This window comes from Saccopteryx leptura, chromosome 6 (genome assembly GCF_036850995.1).
Source record: "Saccopteryx leptura isolate mSacLep1 chromosome 6, mSacLep1_pri_phased_curated, whole genome shotgun sequence".
In the NCBI taxonomy this organism is placed as follows: Eukaryota; Metazoa; Chordata; class Mammalia; order Chiroptera; family Emballonuridae; genus Saccopteryx; species Saccopteryx leptura.
Genome location: NC_089508.1, coordinates 25578265 through 25588714, shown reverse-complemented (window position 1 = coordinate 25588714; position 10450 = coordinate 25578265). Strand labels below are relative to the sequence as shown.

General features: G+C 46.6%; 1 protein-coding gene across 1 annotated transcript in view; it reads left to right on the top strand.

The window, feature by feature from the left end:
* The first annotated feature begins 4459 nt into the window (after positions 1 to 4459).
* Positions 4460 to 10450, top strand: part of IFT43 (intraflagellar transport 43) — a 92725-nt gene continuing 86734 nt past the window's right edge. Inside the window, exons 1-2 of the mRNA XM_066343444.1 lie at positions 4460 to 4529; positions 8054 to 8143. Of these exons, the coding sequence (XP_066199541.1) occupies positions 4476 to 4529; positions 8054 to 8143 (144 nt within the window). The 5' untranslated portion in view covers positions 4460 to 4475. The remainder of the gene's footprint in view (positions 4530 to 8053; positions 8144 to 10450) is intronic.

Genomic DNA, 10450 nt, shown 5'->3' with positions numbered 1-10450 from the left:
GAGGAGCTGCGCCAGCGAGCGGGAAGTCAGCAGTTGGCAGGAGCCCATTTCCCAGATGGGTGCGGGGAAGTTTTCTCTCTGCTTCCCTTCCTTTTCTCAGCCTAAGCTTCCAGGTATTTTCCCAGAAGAGAATCCACACAGGACTGGCCCCTGAATGGAATCACTTTCTTGGGAATCAGTGTTGCTCCCTGCCACCCCACCCCACCCCACCCCACCCCAACCTTCCTGCATCCTTCCAGCCAGCTCTAGTTTCTGCTCTTGCCTCCTACGCTACTAACTGGAAGGATGGTCACTGCACCTTCCCCCACTCCCCAGCAAATGATCAGTTTCTAGTTGAGGAAACTGAGGCACAGAGCAATTTATGAGTGGTAGAGGAGACATTTAATCTGGCTTTCCGGTTTGGGGAGGCATTGTCATTTGCATAACAAATGAGGAAACCTAGGTGTAAAAGGTTAAAAATAATTTGCCTAAGGTCAGATAGCCAGTGTGTGTCAACACTGGGATCTGGACTAAGGAGTCTGTTGCAATCTATGAATATAACAACTGTGGTATACTACCTCTGAAGTTCGGCCAGTCTTTGAAAACTATTTTTCATGTTTACTGTATACCCAGCACTATTTTAGGCTCTGTGGATACAGCAGTGAACAGAACAAACAAACAAAATTCTTGCCTTCATGAAGCTTACATTCTAGAGATGGAGGTAGACAGGGGGGAAGGCAATAATCTAGATAAATATGTAAGTTATGTAGAATGAAAAAGGCTAAGTGCCATGGTAGAAAATAAAAGAGGGAAGGAGGTTAAGAAGTGCCTGGGTTGGCCCTGGCCGGTTGGCTCAGCAGTAGAGCGTTGGCCTGGCGTGTGGGGGGCCGGGGTTCGATTCCCGGCCAGGGCACATAGGAGAAGCGCCCATTTGCTTCTCCACCCCCTCCCTTCCTTTCTGTCTCTCTCTTCCCCTCCCGCAGCCAAGGCTCCATTGGAGCAAAGATGGCCCGGGCGCTGGGGATGGCTCCTTGGCTTCTGCCCCAGGCGCTGGAGTGGCTCTGGTCTCAGCAGAGGCGGCAGAGCGACGCCCCGGAGGGGCAGAGCGTCGCCCCTTCGCCCCTGGTGGGCGTGCCGGGTGGATCACGGGCGCATGCGGGAGTCTGTCTGACTGTCTCTCCCCGTAAGAAGTGCCTGGGTTGAGGGATGTTAGACTTTAAAATAGGTTTTGCAATTTTATTTTTTTTAACTTATTTGATTTTAGAAACAAAGGAAGGGAGGGAGAGAGGGAGAGAAAAAGAAACATCAGTTTGTTGTTCCACTTATTTATGGATTCATTGATTAATTCTTGTATGTGCCCAGTGATGGAACCCACAACCTTGGTGTATTGTGATGAAGCTCTTACCAACCGAGCTACCCAGCCAGGGCAGATGTTGCCATTTTAAATCAGAGAAGGCCTTACTGAGGCCTTTAAGCAAACACTTGGAAATAGGCAGGAAAATTATTAAAGTTATATCCTTCTGGACACCACCTTTACTAAATCAATCTGTAAGGATGGGGCCCTGTTATATGTTCTTTTAACAAACCTCACAGGTGAGTCTGGTACCCAGACAGGTTTGGAAACCACTCCTCTTGGGCTTCTTCCTGCCCAGAGTGAGCACTGGGCAACTTTTGCTTTCAGGAAGTTGGGGAGGAAGTGGGAGCGAAGGTTTGAAAACTGGTTGTAAGGTGGTGGTGGTATGACTATGAATTCACAAGAATGAAATAGTCCAGAGATTAATTCCTTCTTCTCTTTCAGATGCCAAGGAAGAAGGGAACAAGGGATTCATGGGAGCTTGTATTTCATCTGTCTTGGATTTTTAGCAACGAATGTTTCTTCAGATTAAAATCTATTAGGGTATTCTCACTGAGAATGAGAGTTAGTAAGTAAAAGATTTTAGGGATAATCTCTAAGAGTAATTACAAGGGAGGACAACGAGGTGCAGAGAATCTCTGCCTGGCTACATAGGTAGTTATTCGGACAGCTAGGCTGAAATCTCAATTCTTCTGACATCCAGGCAATGATCTTGCTGTCACAGCCCTACCCAGTAAACATGATTGAACTGAGTAATCTACTGGGTGTTTACAAAATGCTTGAAATCTGCTTGACCAGTGCTGGCTCAGTGGATAGAGCATCAACATGAGACACTGAGGTCCCAGGTTTGAAACCCTGAGGTTCCCGGCTTGAGCACAGGCTCACCAGCTTGAGCATGGGGTCACTGGCTTGAGCCCAAGGTCACTGGCTTGAGCAAGGGGTCAGGGATCATTGGCTCTGCTGAAGGCCCCTCCCTCCCCCGTCAAGGCACATATGAGAAAGAAATCAATGAACAACTGAAGTGCTGTAACTACAAATTGATACTTCTCATCTCTCTCCCTTCTTGTCTCTCACTAAAAAAAAAAAAAAAAAAAAAAAAAAGCTTGCAATCTAATTTTAGGGTTGCTACTCACACTGCAAGTCCTTGCTTTTAAGCAGTGGCCTCTAGGCCTTACCCACTGTGTGATATTGGAGATATTGCTCACTTTCAGAGCCATGAATCTATTATCTAGTAGTCCTGGGTAACCCGTGCCAGGGACACAGCCAATAGTGTTGACTTGAGAATGCAAACTCAACTTGCATGCCCCATTAGGCTGGTGAAGGAAGGGGTTCCGAACAGACCTCCCCAAGATGTGCCACTTTGACATGTGAGTTATTTTGAACTGAAGACAATGGAGACCTTGTGGGTTCATAATAAACTTTTACTTCTCTCTTAAAGAATGTAAATAGAGGCCTTACCCATATTAAGAGTTATCACCAGCCCTGGCCAGTTGGCTCAGCGGCAGAGCGTCGGCCTGGCATGCGGAGGACCCGGGTTCGATTCCCGGCCAGGGCACATAGGAGAAGCGCCCATTTGCTTCTCCACCCCTCTCTGTCTCTCTCTTCCCCTCCCGCAGCCAAGGCTCCATTGGAGCAAAGATGGCCCGGGCGCTGGGGATGGCTCTGTGGCCTCTGCCTCAGGCGCTAGAGTGGCTCTGGTCGCAACATGGCGACGCCCAGGATGGGCAGAACATCGCCCCCTGGTGGGCAGAGCATCGCCCCATGGTGGGCGTGCCGGGTGGATCCCGGTCGCGCGCATGCGGGAGTCTGTCTGACTGTCTCTCCCTGTTTCCAGCTTCAGAAAAAAAAAAAAAAAAAAAAAAGAGTTATCACCAGAAATAACCTTTTATATCTACATCACTATCGATGGGGCAGGGCAAACCTCTAATTACTGAACATCTGCTCTTCGATACCTGCAAAGGATGTTCATCCCCTCTGACCCCCCAAGACGCCGTACTTCATTCTTAGCTCAGAATGTCACGTGTGCCTTATTTTCCCTTTTTGTTTCTGAACTTCTCATGTATAATAGGGTCTCTGACTCTCTCATGTATATGGGGTTCCCATACTTGTGTAACTACTTGGTTATTTTCTCTTGTTACTCTGTCTCACATCGATTTGATTATTAGACCAGCAGAAAGAACCTAGAAGGGCTTCTTCCTCCCCCGCACTGGGGATTTGAGGGATATCATCCTCTACTGGCCTAGGAGGATAGCTGGTAACCAATGGTCTATGCTGAAGAAAACTACTCCAGTAAGATATGGTGTCAGAAAGACACCCGGCTCTGCTGCTTAGTGATTTCCCTCAAGCCACGTCTTTGCACCTGTGTCCTCGTTGTTGAATTGTTGAATATTGCTGCTGCTTAACGATTTCCTTCAAGCCATCTCTTTGTACCTGTGTCCTCAGTTGAATTGTTGAATATTGCTGCTGCTTACTTTATGGGTTGTTGGAGAGATTATTTGACTTTTGAAAGTTACTACTCTGGTATTTGGTGTGTTGGTTCAGCCTATCTATAAACTTTTTGAAGGCAGAAATTATGCATATTGCATTTTCCATTATATTTTTTTAAAATTGATTTTTAGAGAGAGAGAGAAGGGGGAGGAGCAGGAAGCATCAACTCCCATAACATTTTCCATTATAAACCATGTATTAACACCTGAGCCCCTGTAGCCTGTTTTCTCACCTGTCCAATGGAGGTAATACAACTTATCTTGCTTCCAGCACAAGGTTGTTGTTATTATGCCCTTCACGTGAGCTAATCCCTGTAAACGTCCTCCGTGCATTGCAATAAGCAATTTACAAAGGGAGAGTCCAGAATAATTACTCCTGTAAGTACTGATACTTTGCATTTAATAATTTATGTATTTTAAAAAGGACAGATGTTTTTTCACTGTCCCAAATAAGTCTTAGTGGGACGTAATACTTGGAAGTTTCTTCCAGAAGTCAAGCAAGGCCGGTTTAGGAAATGTTTAAGGGGGATGATGGCACAGATAATCCAAGAATAAAGCCGTGACCCTTTAAATATTGTGACGGAAGGGCGGAGCCGTCGTCAGGCACGCCAGGACGCCGCTCGGTTTCCAGGAAGTGACGCCAGGCGGCCGTGGAGATGGAGGACTTGCTGGACCTGGATGAGGAGCTGCGCGGCGGCCCGGCGACCTTCGTGAGGACCGACGCCGGGGGCGGGGGGCTGGGCCAGAATCCAGCGGGTGGGGAGGGGCGTCCGCCGGTCCCGGCTGCCTGCGGCGCCCCAGAGCGCCTGTCCCGGGCGGCCGCGGCCCGGTCGCCCTGAGGGGCGGCTGGACGGGGGGCGGTGGCTTCATCCGCCCCGCCCCCGGGCGGCGGTGGGCTCAGCTTGCGAGGTGCTTCCTTTAAAATGCTCAAGAAGTGGGAAACTGATCCACCCCGCTGGCCTCTGGGACGAGTGGGAAGCGTCCCCATTCGTCCTTGTTTTCTGGAGCCCCAAGTGCGAACTCCCTCAGAAAGGGCAGTTCTGCGGGTGACCCGAGGGGCCCCGGCCGAGGTCGCACTTGCGACCAGGAGCTTTTTCCCGTCTGACTTTTCCTGCCGCACCTTTACGTAAAAAAACATTCTGTTTTGTGCGTGGAAGGCAGGCGAGAGAACGGGGAAGGCCTGTTTTGCCGTAACCCCCAGGAGGAGGTGGGCTCTACCTCAGTGTTGCAGTTCGGGAAGCCAAGACTCAGATTTATAACGTGCAGGGGGCCCGGAGGCCAGATGGACTATAAAGCTGTTGCGAGGGTTTAAAAAAAGTTAACCTCTAGGAACCTCCGTGTACTTACCTCCAGGATGATGTTGAAACCTCCTTGAAGGAACTGTGGTGAAGATGAAACGGGATAGCACGTGGAAAAGCATGTAACCCAGTGCCTGGCATATGCTGAGTTATTAGACGACCTTAGCTGTTGCTTTCTGCAGCTGTGATTTACCCACGGTTATAGAGTCCCTGATAAACCAAGCTCGATTCAAGACTCAAGTTCAGTGATTTTTGTTTTGTCTTAACTCCATCCAGCACAGCCTCATCAAGCCTTTTTTTTTTTTTACCTTTAAAATTGTCAAGATCACAATTACTAAAAGACTGAGCGGTAGGGTAGATCTCTGTGCTGTGGAACCTCTAAGTGTTTTTTTGTTTGTTTTTTAAATGCCTTGATAGCATCCGATGGCCTCCCAGGGTGCTGGATAGGAGCACCTCTCCGAGGGAGATCTGAAGGATAGGAGCAAATTGTTCTAGGACTTGACTGACCAAGAAGAATAGTAGGGAACCAGGCTTTTCGAATATGTGAACTTCATTAGTACCTGGGGATATGAATGTAGTTCTTCATTCTTTCAACAAATATTTATTGAACCCCCACTATGTATTAGGTATTATCCTAGGTCAGGGATACCTTTTGGCTGAAAGAGCCATGAATGCCACATATTTTAAAATGTAATTCCGTGAGAGCCATACAATGACCCGTGTACGTTACACATTATCCAATAAAAATTTGGTGTTGTCCCGGAGGACAGCTGTGATTGGCTCCAGCCATCCGCAACCATGAACATGAGCGGTAGGAAACGAATGGATTGTAATACATGAGAATGTTTTATATTTTTAACGTTATTATTTTTTTATTAAAGATTTGTCTGTGAGCCAGATGCAGCCATCAAAAGAGCCACATCTGGCTCTCGAGCCAGAGGTTCCCGACCCCTGTCCTAGGTGCTAGAAATATAGCAGCAAATAAAACAAAGTCCCTGCTTTCATGGGGCTTATGTTCCAGTGGGGCAAGATGGACAATGAATAGACATTTAAAATATATAAAACCAGATAGTGATGTGGTTTTTCTACCCGTCGTATCTGTGGACTTATACAAGGTCTTCACAAAGTTTAAAACTTAGAAGTACTTAATTATTAGAGAAGCCATCTATAAAGAACATTGGACAAGATCACTGGCTTTTTGTTTTCGCTCCATCACTGCCTGTTAATATGCCATATTAGATATCCAGTGCGATGATAAATGGAAAAGGGTAACCACAGGTGAAGAAATGGAACTGTCTGCCTTGGGGGGAAACCTACATAACTGATTAAAATTTGACATGTAAACACTCTGTAAGGGTGTTTATGCAGCTCCTGTGTAACCCCTCTCAATTTATTGATGCAGTCAGTTCTTTGAATTTTTATTTTAGTGAGAGAGAGAGCAGGGAAGGGAGAGAGAGAGGGAAGAGAGAGATGAGCATCAACTCATAATTGCTTCACTTTAGTTGTTCATTGATTGCTTCTCATATGTGCCTTGACTGAAGGGTGGCGCTCGTGCCAATCAATCGACTTTGGATTCAAGCCAGTGACCTTGGGCTTCAGGCCAGCGACCTTTGGGCTCAAGGCAGTGACCTTGGGATCATGTCGATGATCCTGTGCTTAAGCCAGTGAGCCCGTGCTCAAGGTGGCAAGCCTGTGCTCAGGCTGGCAACCTCGGGGTTTCAAACTGGGGCCGTCAGGGTCCTGAGTCAACTCTCTATTCACTGCGCCACCACCGGTTAGTTCTTAGAACATCTTAAAACTGAAAATTCAGCATGGTATAGTAGAAAGAACTCAGGATTTGAAGACAAGAAGATTTTGCTCTTAGATTTATGTCTTCCACATAATTGCCTTCCTGGACCTCAGTGTCCTCATTTTTACAATGACGTTAGTCCCTTTTATTCTGAGAAGCTGTAGTAAACGAGGTCTAAAAGTATATATATATGCGTGCTGGGTTTTTTTAAAGCCAAAAAATGAATAGATAAGTATTTTAGTATTTATTGGTTTGCCTAAATAAAGTTTTGCATGGTGGGAAGCAAATGAGATACAGAGCCTCCAACCCAGGAGAACTTTGGGGAAAACTTGTGGATGGTTCCTTTGATGACTTAGAATTTGAAGTGTTCTGATTTCCAAAGCTGGTGTCTCACAAGTCTTGCATGAGGTTTCCTTTCATGTTGTAAGTGGCAATCCAATTAGTGTCCATATTTTTTTTTTAATTTTTATTTTATTTATTCATTTTAGAGAGGAGAGAGACAGAGAGAGAGAGAGGAGAGAGAGACAGGGGGGAGGAGCTGGAAGCATCAACTTCCATATGTGCCTTGACCAGGCAAACCCAGGGTTTTGAACCGGCGACCTCAGCATTTCCAGGTCGACGCTTTATCCACTGCGCCACCACAGGTCAGGCCAATTAGTGTCCATATTAAAGCAAGTGCTATCTGTATTTCTCTGGGGGCAGTTACCGTGAAATTTAGGAATTCTTTTTTTCTGAACTCCTTTTTGATCACTGTTTACATGTTAAGCTGCAGCTTTGAAATTAGGTCTGCCTAAAATCCTTTATAGGAACATGGCAGCCTTGACCACACTCTTCCTGGGACTGTGGCATGAGGTCTCTGCCCATTCTAGAGGAATCTCTAGCTGCACGTCTTTGGGTAGAAACGAGCTGTAGCAGTTAAGTGAAAACCTTATGATCATTAACCCATGAATTTCCTGTTCTACTAAATGGAACTGACCTCATTTGCTCTTAGGGTTTGGAGCATTTTCTTAGAATATGTTCAAATTACTCAAATCGCATCCTCCCCATGTATTCATAAATCCAGTTCTTGTTTACTTTCCCAGAATTCTTGTCCTCATAATGACTTGAAGATGTTTGGGTCAGCAGTTCCCCTCATTTCTCCTTATAGGGGGCCAAGATGGGTCGCCGAGCTCAACAGGAGTCAGCTCAAGCCGAAAGTCACTTCAGTGGCATGAATTCTTCAGCTCTGGCTGGCGAGGTGAGTGTTAAAAAATCTGAAGATAATAACTAAAAGTTAGTGATTACCTAATGAACAAAGATTTGGTATTCCATATTTCTTCTCTTTAAGGTCAGCTCTTCCTCCTATCTTGTTTTGGGAATTCCCTTCCTTGGCATGTGTCCTGTTAATGAAATGAAAAAGAAATGTGTTATCTTGGATGCCAGAGTAGTTTCTGTGTATTGCTTTATATTCTCAGTGAAGAACTTTCCTAAGTTAGCTGAAGCCAACGTTTTTATTTCTGCTGAATAAAGGCCAGTGAGGCATGCTGGTGACCTAAAGTCAGATTACACAACTAGATGTTGGCTTTCAGTGGTGGCCTGCACTTTCTATAGTTGTAGGCAGGAAGGGGATCAGCTCTGGCCTTGCTTTCCTGGAAACTTTTCCTCTGAGTGGCCTGGGCTTATGGGACTTTATCCAGCTTCTCTGTGGAGGGTAGGGCAGCCTGGTGAGCAGCACAGAACGCCAGGGCCCTATTTCAGGCATTTTACTCAGAGCCCCCTTTCACCTTCCTCTGTCCATTTGAAAAACTTGGCCCTATTTGAAAGTCAGCTCTGGGGTAATCAGTCCCCTCTGCCAGCTCTTCCTCACTTCTCCAGGCTGAGTAGGGCTCCTTCCTCTCAGTTCCCATAGTTCCTGTCACAGAACGCCTCATTATATGCTGAATGCTGCATTTCGTTTACTTGTCTGTCTGCCCTTCCAGACAGTGAGTTCTCAGACAGCAGGAGACCTGACTTTTCAATTGTTTAGGTCATTGGGCCCATAGTAGATTTAGAATACATGAGGGCATGTCACATAGTAGGTTTAGAATCAATGAGGGCATGTCACTGAGAAGCCTGATAGGCCAGGAAAGTGCATGAGCACAGCATCCTGGGGACAAGACACTGACACACTTTACTTACGTGTCACATCTATGGGAATATTCTTCATTTCTATAGGAAACACTCTTTCTGTCATTTCTCCCAGGGCGCCATAAGGTCCTTTCAATTTACCTTTTGTTTTCTTACTTATTGGAGAAATGTGGGTACAGAGAATCCTTTCTCTACTCTGGGATACCAGCCATGCCAATACAGAAAAGCTGAAGACAGTAGGGACAGGGAAAGTGGGGGGACTGTGGGGACTGGAGGCCACATGTGCCTTCTACCGGGGTGACCCAGAGCTGACTGGTCTGTGGGGAGTACAGGCCCAGTATGGCCAGATCCTCTGACTTTGCAAGAGATGTTGGCAGTCTATAAAATTTTATGTGAAAGCAACACATTTTCAGAGGTTAGTAATTAATTACACAAATAAAATTGTCATATGGCCTACATTCGGCTTTAGGGTCGTCAGTTTGTGACTTTGGCTGGAGTACCTCCGTTATAGTGCTTGTTACGTGGTATTCTAACAGTGTACCTGTCTGGCTCGGCTCCTTCGTTAGATGTGAGCTTCGGGAAGGCAGGGGTTGTGTCTCGCCCTTGTACACCTTTGTTTTTCACAGTGCCAGGCACAGAGCAGGCACGCATTTGACACTGAGGGTGAAGTACATAGTGTGTGATGGGGGCTCTTAGAACCTGAGTAATGCCGTTACTGGTTGAGGGTGGGCAGGTAGTGGAACTGGAGGCACAGTTATGGGGGATGGTGGAACAGGGTAGGAAGACAGTGGAAGAAGACATACCAGCCCCAGCCCTGGGTCTCCAGAAGCTTGAACTGCAGCAGTGTGCATCTTCAAGGGCAAAGTGGGCGAGGCAGTGACTGGGTTAATGGAAATCTATTCTTGGCCTCTGGCCACTTTAGGCTGTGGTTCTAGCAGGACCCATCCCAATGCCAGGTCATTTATTTTTTTATCCAACAAATATTTATTGAAGCTTCCTGTATGTAGGCACCATTTTAGGGGTTGGCATATTTCAGTGAACAAAAGAGGCAAGATTCCTTGCCATAATGGACTTATGTTCTTATGATTATTGGCAGTTAAGAAGACTAATTTCTAGTCTACTTAACTGCAGGAGGTGATAGACTATAGTGGTTAGGTGAGTGAGCCTGTGATGGGCCAGGATGTCCTGGAATGACCCAGTGGCCTGGAAGCCCTGTGTAATTCCTACACCTGTTGGTTCCTAGGCCAGGGTCAGTGAGCGCTGGTCCCCTGCCCATTCCCTTCCCGTGGCTCCCAGGCAAGGGTCGGTTCTGCAGCGTATAACTCCAGAGGCACAGACTTGTGACGGACCTTCTGGGTGCCAGCCTTTCTGGAACACCAACTACTTCCTCAGAGATAGTTCCTTTTTGTTAGGTCTATCCTATATGTTGTATTTGGCA